Source organism: Drosophila rhopaloa, unplaced genomic scaffold (assembly GCF_018152115.1).
Source record: "Drosophila rhopaloa isolate 14029-0021.01 unplaced genomic scaffold, ASM1815211v1 contig_3, whole genome shotgun sequence".
In the NCBI taxonomy this organism is placed as follows: Eukaryota; Metazoa; Arthropoda; class Insecta; order Diptera; family Drosophilidae; genus Drosophila; species Drosophila rhopaloa.
The window spans coordinates 5,190,832-5,208,641 of record NW_025335123.1 but is presented as its reverse complement, the minus strand read 5'-3'; the positions used below and the strand labels follow the sequence as shown (position 1 = coordinate 5,208,641).

Genomic DNA, 17,810 nt, shown 5'->3' with positions numbered 1-17,810 from the left:
TTCTCAATTGCATTTTTGGGCGCGCTCTCGACTGCATCAGCTTAAACACAATGGTGGGAAAAATAATAGCAGTTCTTAAATATAAAATATATATAAAGTGATTATTATTAGTTTTATACCAAGTTTACCAACATATAAAGAACAACTTTTGGTTTGAAATTTCAACATAGAATTATTTAATACAGACAATTTGTCTGTTTTGTTCCCAAAGAAAACAATATATTTTTGACTGCATACTATTTTAATTGATTTTAATACCTAGTGATTTTTGTGGAACCTTCAGATTCAGTTTATGTATTTCCAATAGTCTAAGTCTGGGAAAACATTCTCTCGAAAGTTATCTTAAAATAATCTTATATTTCAGTTCTTGCTTGAAAGGTATAATGATAAAAAAAATGTTTAGAAGGGAATGAATAAGACTGTTTTAGTTCTCCTTTGTTATTTGAAGGAATAAGTTCTTCGGTAAAATAGTCATTTAGTTTTTCGTGAAAGTTCAAAATATTAAAAAAACATTTTTTAAAGGCTTTTCAAAAAATTCCATGCTATTATTTTGACTGCTGTTGTGAGTGTCATTTGTGTGCGTGTGGAAATACCAGCATTACCTAAATAACAACAAGAATAGCCATGCACTTATATAGCCAATGTTTGTAATCGGATCGGATCGGCATGTTGGCCAGTTCTCGATCTCAATTGCTGGCCAAAAGTTTCAGGCCGCTCGAGTGTCTGTCTGTCGCCTGTCTCTCTCTGCGCCCCATTAGCCCTCTCTCTCTCTAACCGCCAGCTCATATAATTCGTTTTCTTTTCGCATTCCGCTGACATTCCACGGCGTCGCATTTTTGTTTTTGTCGTAAGTAAGTCCCGACTTGTTGTCACTTTTCAGTTTTCTGTTTTCTGTTTTCAGTTACCCGAGGTGGTAACCAGCATTATGCGTTATGCATGCCGCTTGGCATTTAATTCACATTTTAGCACAAATTATTAAATATTTGTCAGGCCGCAACGAAAGTGAGAGCGGTGGTGAAATGTTTGGAGAAGCGACTTCCGCCACTGCTGCACACAGAATGGCTAATTTATGCGATTATTGGGAAGGCAGCCCTGCCATTTGCGTCGTCTTTCTGTCATTTTAATATTAATAACTCCTGCATTGTGGACGAGCACAGGCCAGCGCAAATAATCACAAAGCCCAGCGAAACGTGTTGGCCGCAGTGAAAGTAACGGCCAAAGTCAGCAGGTAACAGGTAACAGGCACCAGGTAGCAACAGGTGGTGACCGCGACGGTCAGAGGCCAAAAATGGCATCGGCTCCCATCCCAGATAATCCCTGCCAATTCCGACCACTATGCAAATTTTAAAGTGCTAATTATTTGGTACACAATCGTACTCCATCACAATTGGAAAAACTACAGAAACTTAATCATACACAAAGATTTAAGGTGACATGTTCAGTTGAAATTATTTAAAACGCCCTTCACAGTGCAGAATAATTGGTTCAACAACATTTTTAGTAGTAATAAAACAATTTATAAAACTTATAATCATAATAAATTAGCTACAGTCGTTTTTAAAAAGTCAAAGTTTTATGAGCTTAAACATTCCTTTTTGTTCTTATCAGAACTACATACAATTTTTCAATTAAATATTTTCCATATTTATTGTATTAAAATTATTCATATAATCTAATATTATTATAATTTATATATTTTTTCAACCAAATGTAACCAATGTATTACATTGTTTGTGGAATTTCAATTTTTAGAAATCAGAGATGATGTCAAAACTTCTGTGCAGAAGGTATATATATATTTTACAAATTTAGTTTAAATTCAAATTTAAAATCAAAAACGGCTACGTAATCGATAAGTCTATCGAATAGTCGGTTCAAGTCCTTGAGTTATCTTAGCCATCCACCATGGCTTGAGTCTGGCCATTAAATATCTTGGCAGCGGTATGAATCCTGGCTTAACAGCTGCTCTGGCATTTTTAGGCCCTTTCCTTGCAGTGGGATATTCAACTCGCCTGTGAATGTTCAATCTGGTCGAAATACTGAAACTAGGGCAGTGAAAAGTGTCCTTAATAATAGTATTTTTATTAAATTTAGTTTTTATAAAACGTCTTTCCATATTACGTCTTACGAAGATGATTTATAACTTGCTTTCAAACTTGGAAATTTATCGGATCATACATTTCGGAGATCCCAATAGTAAGTTACACAGATAAATAAAATTAACCATGTTTTTAAGTTCAAAAAATGTGAAGATAGTTCTGTTACGCGAGTGACAATTGTTTAACAATTCAACAGGGCCATTCCTTCAAGTGCTAAAAGTTTCAGTTAAATTTGTAACGACTGAATCGCTTAATTTTTGAGTTGTAAGCCACCTGTTCCATACAAATTCAACTCTCAAAAATGTTAGCAATTAAGCCACTTGTAGACTGTTAAATTGCGGAAAAAACCAGACCTATCCAGCCGTTTAGTAAATTAATATAACTAATTTAAATAGTGATAGTTTATAATACTGATAGATTTAAACAGTGATTAAAAAAAAGTTTTAATTTAATAAATAAATCAGCTACGCGGGTAGCTTCTTGACAATTCAAAAGGAATATTTTTGGGTGTTCCCTCAAGTGCTGAAAATTTCTGTTGAATTTTCAGCGATTCAGTCGTTTGGGGAATCCCCCATTCGAATTTTGGAATGTATTTGGTATTTCATGAAGATAAAACGGTATTTAATTTATTTTGGGGCCGGGTGGTATTTTTTATCGTTATTGGCGCGGTCACACTGACGCTGAAATGAAATTGAAAATCGAAATCGAAATTGAAAGCAGCGGCCGTGCAGCAATTGCAATTGCGATGCGTGCAATCAATCCTGTCAACAATCAAGTGCTTGCAGTGCTGAGCGCGCAGTGCAGCCAATAGGAATCAGATCGGAATCGGGATTGCAAGTGGGGACAGGATCGCAATCGGGAATCGGATCGGAAGTCGTGAATCGGAGGAAGGAGAATCAACGAAAGAGGCAGCGAAAGGCAAGTGCGATTGCAACTGGAATTGTATTTGTAATGAATGCAAACGGGTGTGTTAGTGTGTGTGTGCGAGTCTGGCCTGCGCTGGTGTGTGTTTATGTGTGTACGCGAGAGGAGAGCAATAATTAAATTAAGCAAAGGTGTTAAATTAAGCCAGTGTGTGTGTGCGTAGGTGTCGGGGCTCTCTCGCAAAGCAAAGTGTGTGCGTGTGTGTGTGCGAGTTGTGTATATATGCAGAGTGACAAAATTCTAATAAGAATTTTTGTTATCGCTGCTGCACTCAGTCGCTTTTCCTCTCTCTTTCCCTCTCGCTGGCGGCACCTATATAAAATGGCTTAAAAAATACTAGCAAACGTCGTACTACGAAAACGACGACGCACGACTTCGGTGGGCGGTGGGCGGTTTTCGGGGGGCGGCTGCCTTTTCCGGCTACTCTATGCCCATGTGTGTGTGTACTACAGCGGTACTTTTTACGCACTTCAAAATCCAATTGGCAAAGATCCATCCTTGAAATCTCTTATGTCCCTTTGAAAATCTCGCGCAAAATCTCCTTTTGAAAGGACTCCTCTTCTTGCCAAATCGAAATCCCCACCTAAATCTCTACGCCCAAAAAAAAGTCTCGTCTGCTTTTTTGGCTTCAATTTCTGCGCACAAGCACGAGCGTAGGTGAAAAGGGGGCGGCGGGGGCGGTGAGGGGGCGGCCAGGACGACAGGACGAAAAACGGCGCACGCAACTGTCATTGACCTTCAATTGCATTCGTTGCAAGTTGCAGCCGCCGCACCCAAAGGTCATAGGTTGGGATGTGTGTCATCCAATTAATCAAAATCGAACCCCCAAAATCGTTGCTAATACTATTTTCATTGGTTTTAAAAATTGTTTATACAACAATCCTGTCGTGGACTAATAAAACAGGAAAACACCGTCCACAGAAAGTGGCCAAAACATTGTTGACAAGTTGAACTTTTTTTTCGCAGTAAGCGGCGTTTTAAGAAATATTATATATGGCGAAATCCACAAATATTACAAATTACTTTTGAGAAGTTTCACCTGGAAAGAAAGTTTACTTTCTTACAGTAAATAAATTATACATAAGTATATCTAACATTAATCCGAATTTTATTTTTAATAGACTAACTAGTTTTTATCTTAACAAACATATCAATCAACCTTTATTCAAAATACCACAATCCAGAAATGGTTATTATATTTTGGAATACTTCGGTAACAATATCTTTGTTAGCTAAATTTAAATAATAACAAACATTTACATTAGGCTGTGTCCTTTTTAATTACTCTAAAAATGTATATACAATTCCCATAACTTGATTGAGTCGTCAACAATTTTTCCTAAGATATCTTCTGAAAAATGCCTATAGACAGTTTTTAAACACCGGGTATCTCCTTTTAATCCCTTTATTTGTGATTGTATTATTACGACAGCTTATTCAAACCGTTTGCACTGAGAATATAATGACTTGAGATATCTTTAATAGTTTTTAAAAACCCGAACCTTCCTTTCATCTATTTCACTTAGCTGTTGCCTCTCACCTGAGTCTCTTGCCCGGAAAATGGAATCGTCCATTAAGCTTAAGGACAGCAACTCCAACTGCAGCTCCAATTCGAATGGCAATGTGGGCGGCGTCGGTGGCGGAGGCGTGTCAGGAGGCGGCGGCGGTGGAGGAGGCGTGTGCGTGTCCAGCATCTGCAGCAGCGATAGCTTCAGCATCATGCCACCGCCGCATCACGAACTGGTCAGCGCCAACAGCATCGAGCTGAATGCGGCGGCCTCTTTGAGCGATGACAGCGGTGTGCCCCTGACCACCAACAGCTCCATCTCCAGCGGGGATTCCTACCGGCTGGGCATGTGCAAATTCGAGATTGAGGTGAGCTTACGTCGCACGCATTTCCCCTGGGTGACTCAAACCCCCTAATCCCGTGTGATTGTTGCAGATGGTGGAGAGCGATGGCGAGGTGTCGCAGTTCGATTCGCTGGACAATTGCTCGGAGGGCGGGATGAGTGCCGAGAACTTCAATACGCTGAAAAAGGGTCCGCTGGCGCCCATCGATCCGCCGCCCGAGTTCCAGGACTCGCCGCAGACCACCCTGGTGCGGTCGATCTCCAAGAACATAGTGAACAGCCTGCGTCGCTGGACCTCCTCGCAGTCGTCGTTCGAGCATCTCAAGGACGACGCCGCCACCATGGTGAGCGGCTTGGCAACGGCCGTCCTGCCCGAGGAACCGCATCCGCATCCGCCCAGCCAGGAGTTGGTCCTGCTGCTGGCCAAGGCCGAGTGCAAGCTGGACGCCCTGGACGGCCAGGCCCTGGGCCAGATGAGTCTCAAGGAGTCGTATGCGATCAACAAGCATCTGTACTCGAGCGACTCGATACTGAACAGCCATACGGACAACATCTACGACGAGCCCAACAACATTGTGAGCAGCTCGCTGGGCAACAGCGTCGATCTGCTGGAGGAGGAGCAGTCGGAGGCCAGTAGCTGCTCCCCGCTGCCATCGCCGCCGCCGCCCGTGTCCATAGTGAAGATCAAGCAGACGCTGTGTCCGTACTACCAGGACCACACCCGCTACTTCAAGGCCATACCCACGGAGCAGGACAACATAGCCAGTGCCAAGGCGGCGGCTGCCCAGCAGCGGTTCAACAGCGCCGGCCTGTCGGAGATCCATGACTACGACCTGTACTACGGGGCCAGGAGACAGCCGGTGGACAACAGCAGCCTGCAGCGACGGCAGGCCTCGCTGTACAGTCCGCTGGGCCACACCAGCCACTGTCACTATCACCACAGCCACGGCCACGGGCATGGGTACGGGCACGGGCATGGGAACCACCATCACCACCACCACCACCAGCCGGGCTACGGCTACAGCCATGGCCAGCGGCCCAACTCGCGCAACTCGCTGAACAGCCGCCTGAGCAGCTCGCACAATTCGCTGAATGTCTCGTCGGCCAACAAGCCGGACGACTCCATCTTCATCACCCAGGCCATGTCCCACGATGCGCTGTTCACGCGCGAGATCTCCGACTTCTACAACGTGCCCATCGACTCGGACATCTATGCCTTTCCCGTGGACATGATCGAGCAGCAGCAGCAGCAGCAGTTGGTGCAGGAGCAGCAGCAGCAGCAGCAGAAGCCCACCGCTCCCACCTACCACAAGGCGAGCAGGCGGAACAAGCGGAACAAGCGCAAGCAGCGCTACGGAGGATCGGGCACGGGCGCCGGCACGGAGACCAGCGACGGGGATGGGGAGAAGAGCAAGCACGGCAAGTACCGGACGCCCGTGGGCGTGGTGGGCATGGGCCAGGTCAGCGAGTCGGAGCCGTTGCACATGACCCTCGACGAGGTGAAGCAGTTCTACCACACCCTCTACTCGGATGCGGGCAAGCCCACGCCCAAGCCGATGGTCAAGTCGAGCAACGAGACCATTTGGAGTGTGTCGACCAATACCACCACCACGACGGCGAGGACGCGGAGCAGTGTGGGCACCACCCGGGCAGGAGGTGGTCCCCCGGGAGCGGCCAATGGAGTCGGCGGGGCGAGCAGTGATGGCGGCGTTGGCGGTGGCAGTGGCAACAGTGGTGGCGGTGGCGGCGGTGGCAAGTATCTGAGCAAGCAGAATAAGCACAATCTGGACAACGATAAGCTCAACAACAACAATAACAACAACAACCATCAGCCATCGCAACAGCAGCTGGAGAAGCCGCCGACGGAGCACCACAACCACAATCAGCACCAGCAACCGCCGAACAACAAGCACGTCCTGCACTCGGAGAAGAAGTCGCAATTCACGCTGAATCTGAAGCAGCGTTTCTGCAGCATCTTCCGCTTCCGGCGGAGCAACCATAGTCGCTGCCGGGGATCGGGTGGCAACCAGACGGGCACCCTTGCCAGTGCAAATGCGAATGCAGCCGCCACAGCGCCCCTGATCCCGCCGGCGGCCGTGATAACCAGTGCTCCGGGGACGGCGGGCCAAACCCAGTTGGCCACCGAACTGAACGGCGGCGTTGGCGGGACGTTGATCACGGCGGAAGCGGACGAACCGAATGCCGATCTGCGCAAGAAGTTCCAGTCCCGTGCCCTGCCACCACTACCAAAGAAGGGTGAGTATGCTAGTGGCTTGGCACTGCTTAGATGAACCTCTAATGGCAGTCCATCCCTTCAACAGCTGCAGCCTATGCCATTGAAGCCGTGAAACCGGAACCGGAGGAGCCCAAGACGAACGTGGTCCAGGAGCCGCGTGCGCTGCAGTTCACCTCCAGCATTGAGAAAGTCAAAGACGTAGGTTCCCTGTTTCACTGATTCCTCTCCCCGTAATCGGGCTAATTGTATCCCGATCTTTTCCCGCAGTATGGCTGGTACTGGGGTCCCCTGTCCAGCGAGGCGGCCGAGAAGGTGCTCTCCAGCGAGCCGGATGGCTCCTTCATCGTGCGCGACAGCTCCGACGACCACTACATCTTCTCGCTGAGCTTCAAGCTGAACAACTGCGTGCGCCATGTGCGGATCGAGCAGGATCAGGGTGAGTTCATGCGATTTTGAAGCCATTATGACCTAAACATGTACCTACCTACTACTTAAATATAACTAAATCTAACTACTAAAATATAATCTTAATACTTAAATATATATCTAAGGATTGTCAAAACAGATTGTTTGACTCAAGGAGGCTATGTTATCTTTGTCTTTTCTCACATTCTGATAAGTTTCGTGTTTTCAAATATAAACTAGTGAATACTTTCTAAATTTCTTAAAACGCTTAGCAAAATCAACTATAAAAATTACAACCAATAAATAAAATATATCCAATTCTGATATCACGAAGCCCATTAACCTTTTAAACAGTTAAATAAATTATTTCGGACACCTTAAGCCATTTGTATGTCTAAAACTTACGTACATCCAACCAAGATTGATTTATGTTTTGTATATTTTCTCCAGGAACTTTTTCCTTCGGCTCGTACGCCAAGTTCAAGTCGCAAACTATCACCGAGTTCATTGAGAAGGCTGTCGAGCATTCGCGAAGCGGCAGGTTAGTGCAGCCCAGTTGGATTCACAACTCCATCAATTAAATCCAAATTGTACTCCACAGATATCTATTCTTTCTGCATCGTCGGCCTGAGCACGGACCAATGCGTGTGCAATTAACCAATCCAGTATCTAGGTTTAAGCATGTACAAAGCTTGCAGCACATGTGCAGGTGGGTTTATCCGGCGAATCCAAGAGTTCCATGGGATGCTCTCCCGAACTTACCGAACTAAAAACTATGTAAATATACAATGTCTTTGTCTATTATCCTTTCAGATTTGTTATACTAAAGGCGGTTATACGAAAGGATCTTATACAGACATTGCCATTACCGAGAAGACTTCTAGACTATCTTAACTATAAGCACTGCTACTCCGAGCAGGTGGAGAGCGACAGTTCGCATTCGCAGGTGAGTTGGTCCTCAATTAACAAAAATAACTTTTAACGCAGCATAATGAAATTACAATTATTTTTCAAATTTTATTAAATGCTTGGAATAACTAACTTTAAAATTAACTAACATTATGTACAGTATAATTTTAGGGAATTGTTCCTAAGAAAGTTATGTTAATTTATATATTATTAATTACTATTCAAGGATAATAATTCTTTACAATTACCTATTTTATTTTATTTGTATTTTTTAAGATATCTGGCGATGGAACGATGTAAGGAAGGGAATACAAAACAGAATGGATTCGCTCGTGACAACAAAACGTAAACGAAAGCAACAGAAATTATTACCTTAAATAAGTAGTAGAATTTAACGAAACATTAAACAACAGCGACAAAGCAAACAAACAAACAACCGTTAAATGTTCTGTATAACAAGAACAGCAAAAAAAAAACACCAAACAAAACAAAAAGTTACATGAGTAAGCAAAGCGAAAAAAATTGTTAGTTTTGCTAAAAAAAAAAACGAAAAACGAAAAACCAGGAGAAACCAAGAAAACAAAATTCAAAACTCTGTTTATTGATCATTTTTTTGTACTCGGTGCTATACTATAAATATTAACTATTTAATGAAAGGAACGCAGAAAAACCAGAATATGACGATTATATAAATTAATTATGCGTAGTCAAGTAAACGAATAACAGAATTGTACATAAGTATGTTTGAGAGCCAGTAATCCAAGTCCCACCCACAACCAAAACCAAAACCACAACCCCCTCCCCTTTGGGCACGAATCAGACAGAGAAAGAGACAAGGTCGTTGATGTTTTGTGTAATCAATTAATTACTTTTATGCTTGCCTTTTAGCTGTGATTTAAATAAGTCGTCGAATGTTGAATGGAAGACGATTTGCAGTTTGATATTTAATAGATTTGATATAGCCTAGCCCCCATATAGTTGAGGTTCTGTTACGCACACTCGATCTGAAACCATTTCGAAGCTGCTCAATCATCACAATGCCAGTGCCCAAAGGTCCTTAAGCGAAAGGGATCCCCCACAGGTGGAGATCGAACATGTATAAACCAACCATTATTGTACTTTAGTTTAATCCATGTCATGTACTCAAACGAAGTTGTTGAGAATAGCAATTAGTGGAACTCACACAGATGAATGATGGGAAACCAACAACCAATACTTGTATTTAGATTTATTTGAATTGTTAACTAATTTTTGTTTTCGGCTTTGTTATTTATGTTTTAAGCGCAACTCTTTTGTACACTATTGCGTATGGTTTGTTTTTAGTTTGTATTTATATATATTTTTTTCGTAAAATTACGTATACGATATAAGAAAACCTCCTCCAATCCAATCCAATCCAAGCCAAGCCAAGCCAAATTCGAGTCCGTCTTGGACTCTGCTCCTCCTTGAACATTAAACAAACAATATTTGTCTATGGAAATTAAAATAAACGAATGACGATAGAAATACAAAGCAATGCAGATGATAAGAGGGCGAGGAAGGGAAACGAACGGTCACAGCAAATGAGCAAAACAACAAAGGCAATATAAAGAAAATTTTTAATAATAAAAATTAAACAATGAAATTTTCCATCGATTGTTTTCTTGGGGCATACATATGGGAGAATTACAAGAAATGATACGTTTTGTTTTAAGAATTTGTAAACAATGCATACAAAACAGTACAGGTCTTATTTTAACAGAATAACTGACTGTTTCTTGGTGTTTAAAAAATCCAACTCTACAACAATTGTTAATTTTGATATTTTTAATGCACACCTGTGAGCGATTTCAGCTTCTGACAGCCATGAGAAAGTGTACAACATTTGAAACACAAATTTTTTATTGGGTAAATCTTTATTAAGAGAATTTGGACAGCTTCAAAGCTGCTATTAAATAAGTTTATAGACTCGTAAATTTTAAACTTTTTAGGAATTAACACAACCATGCGCTTTAGAGATAATGAGAGCTTTTTAAAGATCTCGAACAATACGAATTGACCTTATAGGATCAAGACGCGTTCTTATCTCAATCGAACTCTGGTGTATAAGCCGCACAATTGCTATAATTTAGGTTTAGTATAGTTTGGAGTCGCCAGTTCTAAAAAGACATCATGAAATCGTACTGGTTGCCGGTTTGTCTGGTCTTATGGCTTTCCATAGCCGACGCAGACCCAGTAAATTATATGGATAATCAGTGTGATGGACATTGCTTGCAGGTTTTGAAGCCCATGTTCGATCATCTCGAACAGCTTAAGCAATTAACCGATTCCAACAATGAACTGAAAAACACTCTAAATAGCAAGCTGGAAACAATTACGGAATTGCAACGCCACTTAATTTTAGCTGAACGAGAAGACACATTCAAAAAAGAACTATCAATTATTCAAAATAAACTAATCGATTCTCAAAGTGAACCAATCCATAATAATGAATATATTAAGGAACTTCAGCGTCAAATAGAACATTCTAGGGGTCACATCAAGTCCCAAGAATCACAAATCAGTGATCTGAGGAAAGAACTGGAGACACAAGTTGGGCAACTTAAGGATCAAAAGGAACTGATCAACCAAGTAAATACTTTGATAGCGAATAATAATGAATTGCAGAGTATGTTGGTGGCTGCCACAGGTGAGCTCAAACTCAAAGACGATCTCATAAAGGTGAAGGATTCACAAATTATGGATCAAGGCATACACATTGCCTTCAAACACACTCAGATCAATAGCTTAAGCAGTCAAGTGAAATCGATTACCCAACAACTAACTAAAGTCACCGACGATCTCATGGTGTGTAATGGAACAGACAGATGTCCCAGTGGCACCCCAAGTGGCATTTACAAAATAAAATCCCACGGATTGAAACAATTCGAGGTGCCCTGCAACGAATCCGGTTGGATGACCATTCAAAAACGTTTCGACGGCTCCGAGAACTTCGATCGACCTTGGGAGGACTATAAGAACGGATTCGGAAACGTAAAGGCCGAGTTTTTCCTCGGCCTGGAGAGAATCTACCTGATGACGAAGTACGTACCGCACGAACTTTACATCAAGCTCGGCGTGTTTAATGGAGGCTCCCGGTACATTTATTACGATGATTTCAAGATCGGCAGCGAGTCCGATGGGTATAGTCTGAAATCCCTGGGGCAACATTATGGTCCGGCCGGAGATTTTCTATCGCACAACCTGAACGACAGATTCTGCACATTCGACCGGGATAATAACAAGTCGAAAGCTAATTGCGATGTAGATCCCGCCGGTGGTTGGTGGTGTAAAAGTTGCTGCATAAGGTATGTTCCATCAAAATTATTACTAACTCGAACTTCTGTAAGTTTACGATTACTTAAAAAACAGAAGGCTTTTTGCTTCAAATTTTATTCCTTTATTATTTAGTTTAAGTTCTTTGGATTTGGAGAGTTTGGAAATTGCATGCTGAAAATATTTTGAAATTACGTGCCGTTCTACAACTTTCTCTAAGTAAATAAAAATAATATGTTTATTATAATTTGTAAATCTATGTAATTAAAATGTTAACGTTGGCAGATGAAGGTTTGAGCTTTGGAATGTCGACTGTGATTTGTTTATCAGAGCTCATTCAATCCGCATTGCCTTAAAAACACTTTCAATTACAGCTCGCTAAATAGAAAATACCATAGGGATGGTATAAAAGAGAACGGATCCCAGGGATTTCAGTGGAGTACGTGGAAAAACCTCGACTACTTTGTGTCGCTCATCTTTTCGGAAATGATGATAAGGCCCAAACACCTAAGAGCGCAAGTTGATACACAGGCACCAAATATGTATGTTCAAAATATTTTGAAATAAAAATTATCTACATTAGAGTGGGTCAATGGGTATGGACACAAAAAAAGTAAGACGCCGTAGAAAATTTCTAATCCATATTGCTTATGTGCCCTTTATCTGGTTTGACAAATAAAAAGGAAAAATAGTATATAGACAATTTATAGCAATAATGACAGTATCTTATCTAGGTATCCTAAGTCGCGTTTGAGCCTCCGCATTGGCAAAAGAAATATACTATATTTTTTCAAAAAGATATGATACATAGTAGTTATTTGGAATATATTACAATATTTAAATTTACAACAAAAAAAAGTTGTACCTAAATTTTCATATACATTCTATAAAATGTATCTTACAAGCATTTTACGTGCCCAATTTACTTCGTTACATAGGTGGCTCTTATCGATTCGTTACTCCTAGGTGGCGCCAGTCTACCAGTTTTCACATGAGAAATGTTACAGGTTTATACAAAATTACAGGAATACATTGAGCTTATTCAATTATTAAAAACTAATTGCTTCTAAAAAAATATGTTATGAGAATTTTTTACAAGGGTGTTTCTTACTTACACTGCTCACTTATTATAAAAACTCATTATCAATATTACTCAGAAAATTCATCCGAAAAGAAATTCCCAGACAACAAGATTGGTGATAATGTACTTACTATATATGAAAAGACAATGGCCTAGAAGTAAACAATTTAAACAATTTTTAATGACTTTTTAAATTGGAAAATAACAAAAACTTGTTGTAGAAAAAGGTTCTTTACAATTTGATTAAAATATTTTATGCAATATTCTTATTATTTTTAGCTAATCAGTCTCCTATATGATAATTCTTTAAATTTTATTTATTATAATTTGATCAAATCTAATTTTGAATGATTTGTCTTACATGATTGAAATAGTAAAGAAATATGGTACACTTGGAACATTTTATTAAGTCAACTGATATAGCTAAAGCGAACTTTTAAAATACTTCAATAAAATAAATTAAATGTATTTTATTGAGAACATTATTTTATAAATGAAACATACATATATGTACCGTACAGTTCTTCAGCATTCTTCTGGGCTAATTTGTCTGGCATGGCGGGTTATCAATAGGACTCCAAGTGCGGTTTTACCTAGAACTTTCCCAATTAACTTGCGTCTGTCTACTTAGTTCCTTAAGTAGGTAGAGCAGTCAGACGAGCCGTGGATCGGTTAGAAACGTATTACGCAATAATAAAACTGTCACCAAATGGCGGCGCCGGGATTTTCAACCCATTTTTCAGGTAAGGCCATGAATGGCGGGAAATTCCAGGGGATTTCCAGCAGGGCAGATCATTCATGAAAGTGCGTCGGCGATGCGTTGCGCACACGTGTTGTCAATTACCTGAATCCAGATCCCTCCGAGACTAATCATAGGTACTATAAGTGGTGACCAGGTAGTGAGCCGGGTTTTTCCACCGGTTTTGTGAATGAAACGTCTCCGGTATATAAGGCCATCCCGCCGCAACGGGGACAATCAGAAGTCCAGGAAACCTCGATCGATTCACACTCAACCGCATTCGAAGATCAGGAGTTCAGAGAAGCAAGGAAGTCCGCACATTTAAGAGGCACAAGTAACATGACAGTACCAAGGATCATCGTGTGCCTGACCATCACCATTCTCGCTGGCAATGCGCTGGGCGCATCCATATCCACATCCGCCGGAAGTGGAAGTGGAGAAGAAGGACGACCCCAGAGGATCGGCGAGTGCCGCAAGCTCTGCTACCGCCAGTCCCTGCCGGTGGCCACGCCCCCCTCCTCTGCCGATCCCGGCCAGAGTGCTACATGTGCCACGACTACTGCCGCGTCCTCGAGGTCGTCCAGCGGAGTCTGGCCACCTCGATGTGCGCGGATCGGGAGTTCTGCACCCGGGGATGTCGGGTGGCCTGCGCGTACCACCGGATGGGGCTGTTCCACCAGGACACGAGTGCCAATGCGGTGCTCAAGAAGTGAGGCGGGGGGAACACGGGGTACTTGTAAATAGCTGGCCATAAGTTAACGCCTACCATAAGTGTACAGTTCGCATTAGATAAGGAATTTTATAAGGAAATAAATTCAACTGCAAATTAACCATTCCTTTTGTGTTTTATCTTAACCCAAAAACAAACTTCTCCCTTGGCTTTAAAGCATAAGCAATAATTGTATGCTAAATAATATAAAGTCAACACTTTATAGTGCAATTTTAAATCGACAAGACTAAATTGTTTTTCAATGGTTTTATTATTTAATCAAAAGTTTCATTTTGAAACTCTTGAAAACATTGAGGTAATAAAATAGTTTATTTAAACTGCAATTATATATATGTAGATGTGAATTAACCACGGAAAACATTCTTTCAGAAATCCTGAAATTGTTATATGTTTGTCTACTCTATTAACTTTGTATTTACGTTCCATTGACTTTATTCAAAATACTCATATAATATATATAATATCTTTAATCATTTCTATTGTATATATACTAGTTAAAAAATAAGATTGTAAGTACCTTAAAACACTTAAAAAACAATACATAAAATGAATATATAGCCCATAATTCCCAAAAAAAAAAATGGAAAATCCAGTGAAAATCAAGGAAAACGTGTAAACTCTCGCCAATTAGTGTCTGGGCAAATGATTATTAGTTCATAAAAAAGAAAGTCAACTGCGGACAGTTTTGGGCCTGGCCTCTGCACTTCTCACGAACGGGATTGGCAATGGGAATTGCGAACTGAAACTGGGAACTGAAACTGGGAACTGAAACTGGGAATTGGGAATTGGCCAGGCTGTTGCCGCCAGCTGTTGCAGTCCCGATCCCGAGTCCGATCCGGTCTGGATGTTGGCTTTATTAATCACCGACGGCCAGGAGCAGGAGCATGAGGTTCGAAGTTGAAGTCCGCACGAAATAATTTAAGCTTGCATATGAAGGAGAATGCAGGAAAAAATTAAATTAAAAATGCGGCGCACATAGAAAAAGGGGCACAACAGGTGGCCCAGTCGGTTCGCCCAATCGGCCACGACCGGATATTGACTGGGTCTTCGATCGCCATAGTATATAGCAAATAAGATATATATACCATATGTCGTTCGATCCGAGTGCAGCGATAAGGAGAGCTTCCCTATACCTAACGGTCCTCGTTCGCCGGCCATTATCATCGCCATCATCGACAGCATCAATATTTTGTGACTCTCTCAAATTGTTTGCCTTAACACCTAATTACATAATTACATAAAAATGCAGCCATCCGGATGCCGAATGGGTTAACACCCGCCCCGTTAACCCCCCACTGCACTGCTGTCACATAAAACCGTGGTGAGCGCATAAAAAGCGGCAGCGATGATCATAAAAAAATCGATTTGAAGTCTATAAAAATCATATCATACAAATTTTTATATGCCATGCTCGTTTTAAAATGTCACGTCGGTCGAGTTGGGAAAAGAGGGGATTTTCCGGGGAACATTCGGGCTAACGAACTGAGCCTAAGCCCCAACACAAGTCAAAGAAAACAATATTAACAAAGGAGGTTGCTTGAAAGTGGGGAATTATACCGATATCTGGTTGCCCTATATAAACGATATTAGGTGCATAAAAGTATTTAATAATGCTGTTCCGGAATATGGCTGAAACTAGAAAATTGTGCATTGCATGTAAAAAATAAAATTAACTATTCAGTAAAAAAATAAAATATATTTATAGAAAAATACTAAGAAGTAACTTAAACCAAATTATATAATATTAGGTTACTCAACTGAACTATTGTATTAAAAATATCCCAAATAAATAGCTCAAGGCATCTGGCAGCTACAAATTAATATTATTAAATAAACTTTTTAATTGCAAACATTTTTAATAATTTGTTTACACTAAATATTTAATTATAAGCCACGGATTATTAAACAAATTACAGCAATAAAAGCAATGAAAATATTGCATTAGTTTTTATTGAGAAAATAAAGTTGGTTTTATTTATATATATAATTGATTGAATTCGATCGTTTAAATCAATTATGCAGAAGCGTTAAAAAATCAAGACTTCCTTTAGACTTGAGGACTAGGATAATTTATTTTCATCGGGTAACTTATTTTTGAACACCTTAACAAAGAAATAACTTTAGAGAAACACTTCCGATGAAAGTTTTCCAAATCTAATCAAAAAGTCAATACCCCTCCGAAAACAAGAGAGGCGAAGATTTCGAAATGGAAAACTAAGCTGCGTTTTGAAAGCAAATTAAAAGCCACGACAAATGGTGCAAGAGGAATGACAAATAAATTTCCCATTGACCAACAGGTGCCTGGAGATGGAGATGTGGATGGAGATGGGGATGGGAATGGGTATAGGATTGGGTATCCCCACCTCCTATATCGCCCCTCCGTTTCTCGGCTGCTTCTCTAGCGAATTGAAAACTTTTCTCGATGATGCAATAAATTCACAGATAAATGTTAATTTACGAGTGGAGGAGAGCAGACCGTGGAAAAGGGGGAGGTGGCACTGCGACAGGCAGTCTGGCATTCAGGCATTCAGGCTTTCAGTCTTTCAGTCTCCCATTCTTTTTAGGTACCCGGAGCAGGGCCCTTCCTCCATAGATATAGAGGATATACCCCTTACCTTGCCCCTCTGAGATTATGATTATTGAAATGTTTTGCGAGAGAGCACCAGGCCGTCAAACAAAAGCAAACCAAAGTCCAATACGAAACGAAACGCGGCGGGCGTGCAAATCACGAAGTGCTATATCCAAATCCGGATATTTATACCTGTATTTGTACATGTGCAGCTACGTATTAATTAATTATAAGCCACAAGGACAGGACGGCGGAGCGGGACACCTCCAAAGACCCATCTCCACCTCCACCTTCCACCTCCACCTCCACCTCCATCTCCATAACGTGCACGAAGGTGAGAAATCAATTTTCAGTATCTCGCTTTGTGTTTAATATTTTTCCAGTGAAATGCGCCGACCAGCCGACGATGATGAGCCTCAGTTTTGGCTGAAGCTTCAGCTTTAGCTTCAGTTTGAGCCCCAGGCATCGCTTTTGACGGAGGTTCAGGTTCAAGCACTGCAAAAAAAATAATTTCACATTACTCTTGCCATTTTATATTAGCTTTCCATCATTTGAATGCTTATCAAACGTTGAAGTCATACATCATTTACTGATAATAGGATCAGCTTTCTTCAAAGTGTAACTTTATTTTGGTTACAACATTTATAAAAGAATAATGTTTCTAAAATGCCAAAATATCAAATGCCTACGCATATTTTAGTTACAAATTATCTTTTATTATTTAATTTATTTGCACCACTCAATCATTAATTTTAGAAAAGCTTAGATTCAAGTAGCTTATATTTATTATTTCTGACTATCATTACTCAACTATTTTGAATAAGATTTTCTTTAATAAGAGTGAATTTAATTCGAAAGGAAGTCCTTATATGTATTCCCATTTTTCTGAGTGCACCTCATACTGGGATTCTGTTTAGGTCTCTGTTCTGGGGCACGTAAATTAGGATAACAACGTGAAACATAATTATTACTTT

At 40.9% G+C, this 17,810-nt stretch overlaps 3 protein-coding genes across 3 annotated transcripts; all 3 read left to right on the top strand.

Annotated features, from left to right (window-relative positions):
- Positions 1-2,774: 2,774 nt before the first annotated feature.
- LOC108046458 lies at positions 2,775-10,047 on the top strand. Its single transcript, XM_017126147.2, has 9 exons — positions 2,775-3,017; positions 4,550-4,898; positions 4,966-7,129; positions 7,195-7,307; positions 7,377-7,545; positions 7,965-8,055; positions 8,116-8,223; positions 8,328-8,460; positions 8,700-10,047. The coding sequence occupies exons 2-9, from the start codon at positions 4,584-4,586 to the stop codon at positions 8,721-8,723; spliced, it is 3,117 nt and encodes a 1,038-aa protein (XP_016981636.1). The 5' UTR covers positions 2,775-3,017; positions 4,550-4,583; the 3' UTR covers positions 8,724-10,047.
- Positions 10,048-10,574: 527 nt separating this feature from the next.
- LOC108046437 (angiopoietin-related protein 2) lies at positions 10,575-11,895 on the top strand. The gene is made up of 3 exons (XM_044460817.1): positions 10,575-10,595; positions 10,680-11,749; positions 11,853-11,895. Exons 1-3 carry the CDS (start codon positions 10,575-10,577, stop codon positions 11,893-11,895), a joined length of 1,134 nt encoding a protein of 377 aa, XP_044316752.1.
- A 1,897-nt stretch (positions 11,896-13,792) lies between these two features.
- LOC108046442 lies at positions 13,793-14,250 on the top strand. Its single transcript, XM_017126102.2, is given in 2 exon segments — positions 13,793-14,051; positions 14,054-14,250. Coding segments are annotated over 2 exon segments (372 nt in total). The 5' UTR covers positions 13,793-13,876.
- Positions 14,251-17,810: the final 3,560 nt, after the last annotated feature.